Below are 1,524 nucleotides of genomic sequence, written 5' to 3'. Positions count from 1 at the left end.
TACTGTATAATGGGCACTAGGAGCAGCAGAGGGCGGGGGTGGGGAAGGGGCGGCTATACGGTATAATGGGCACTAGGGGCAGCAGAAGGTGAGGGTGGGGCGGCTATACTGTATAATGGGCACTTGAGGTGGAAACACCTAAACAATCTGACCAGTGTTCAGAGGCGGGTGAGGAGCCGGGTGCCATGGTCAGTGTGGGAGGGACAGAGCCGGGTTAGAGGAAGAAGTAGGGTTCCTGCCTCCCCTCCAGGTCCAGCCCCGGGCCCTAGAGCTGCTCCAGGTAGTACACAGGGTAAAAATTCCAGCAGCCAACGATAATTTTCAGATTCTTCTCTACCCCGATGTAAGAGATTGACAGTGTGTCAGGCTCAAATATGCACTGAGTGATGCTGAATTCATCTTTGCTCTCGCGCAGGCCACCTATTTTGGGTATCCCACCATCCCTGCAGATGCTGGTGATTTCTGAGAGAGGCTTGTGAATGAAGGTGTTGACTGCCTTCCCATACAGTCCCCGAAGCAGCATCATCTTGTTGCAGTAGGCGTTGGCATCCGGGGCGGGAGTCTTTGGATAGTTCACATGCTTCCTCTGGAAAATGAAGTTTGGCTCGATCCATGGCTGCCCACTGGCCAGGACCAGGCAGGCGGCCAGCAGGGCGAGCGGCAGCAGGAGCGCTGGGCGAGGTCCCCTCAGAGCCATGGCCGTGTCTGTCTGTCACTGGATCGAACTGCAGTGGGGAGAGGGATGGAGACAGGGCGGGGTGGGAATCTGCCTCCTCCATGTCACCTATTGGGCCTAACCCCCTCCCACCTCATTCTGTTCCCAAAGCTCCTCCCTTCTTATGATCCCCTCCCACACTGTTCTGCCCCCCTGAACTCCTCCTACTATTCTTGTGCTATTGTGCTGGGCACAGCACAGACCCCAACCAAGATAGCCTCCCTCCTCCAGCCCACTGATCCCCATTCCCCTCCCAGAGCCAGGTTAGATCCCAGGTGTCCGAGTCTCAGACTCTGACCAAGCTGGGCCCCTACATTTGACAGGAGCTGCACAAACCCGAATTGAGATCAGCCCCTGAGCCCAGAGAGGTGGAGCGTGAACTCAGGAGTCCAGACTCCCAAACCCCCATCCCCCCTGCGCTAACCCCTAGATCATGCTGCCTCCCAGAAACAAACCCTGCAGTTCCAGCCCCATGTGACACTGTTCTTTGCTCTCTCTCGGCTGGTGGAATCTCCTGTAACTTACCCAAGTCCTTGTTCCTTCGCTGTCGTCAGAGCGATTGGTCCAAGCCTCTGTGGAGCTGAACCTCACCCTGATCCTCCTGCCCATCTCAGAGTGGGTTATATAGAGCCCAGCCGCACGTGGAGGTGGGAGGAGTGGGAGGGGAAATTCCAGTAAACAGTTGGGTCAGTGCAATCCTGTGACAGCTGACAATTAGAAGCAGTGACCCAGTAGTCAGGGTGTGCGTGAGGAACAAACAGCACATGTCATACCAGAAACATCCTGTGGCGAAGTGTTTTTCCACTTTG

General features: G+C 56.0%; 1 protein-coding gene across 1 annotated transcript; it reads right to left on the bottom strand.

Moving 5' to 3' along the window:
- Positions 1-265: 265 nt before the first annotated feature.
- LOC123347998 (ribonuclease-like) lies at positions 266-697 on the bottom strand. Its single transcript, XM_044985200.1, has one exon. The coding sequence runs from the start codon at positions 695-697 to the stop codon at positions 266-268; it is 432 nt and encodes a 143-aa protein (XP_044841135.1).
- Between the last annotated feature and the right edge of the window lie 827 nt (positions 698-1,524).

This window comes from Mauremys mutica, chromosome 13, assembly GCF_020497125.1.
Source record: "Mauremys mutica isolate MM-2020 ecotype Southern chromosome 13, ASM2049712v1, whole genome shotgun sequence".
In the NCBI taxonomy this organism is placed as follows: Eukaryota; Metazoa; Chordata; order Testudines; family Geoemydidae; genus Mauremys; species Mauremys mutica.
Note: the sequence above shows the minus strand (reverse complement) of the source record. Positions and strands in the feature narration are given on the sequence as shown.

Excerpts from the sequence above, each read along its gene's own strand:
- LOC123347998 (XM_044985200.1), bottom strand. The coding sequence starts at position 697 with ATGGCTCTGAGGGGACCTCGCCCAGCGCTCCTGCTGCCGCTCGCCCTG.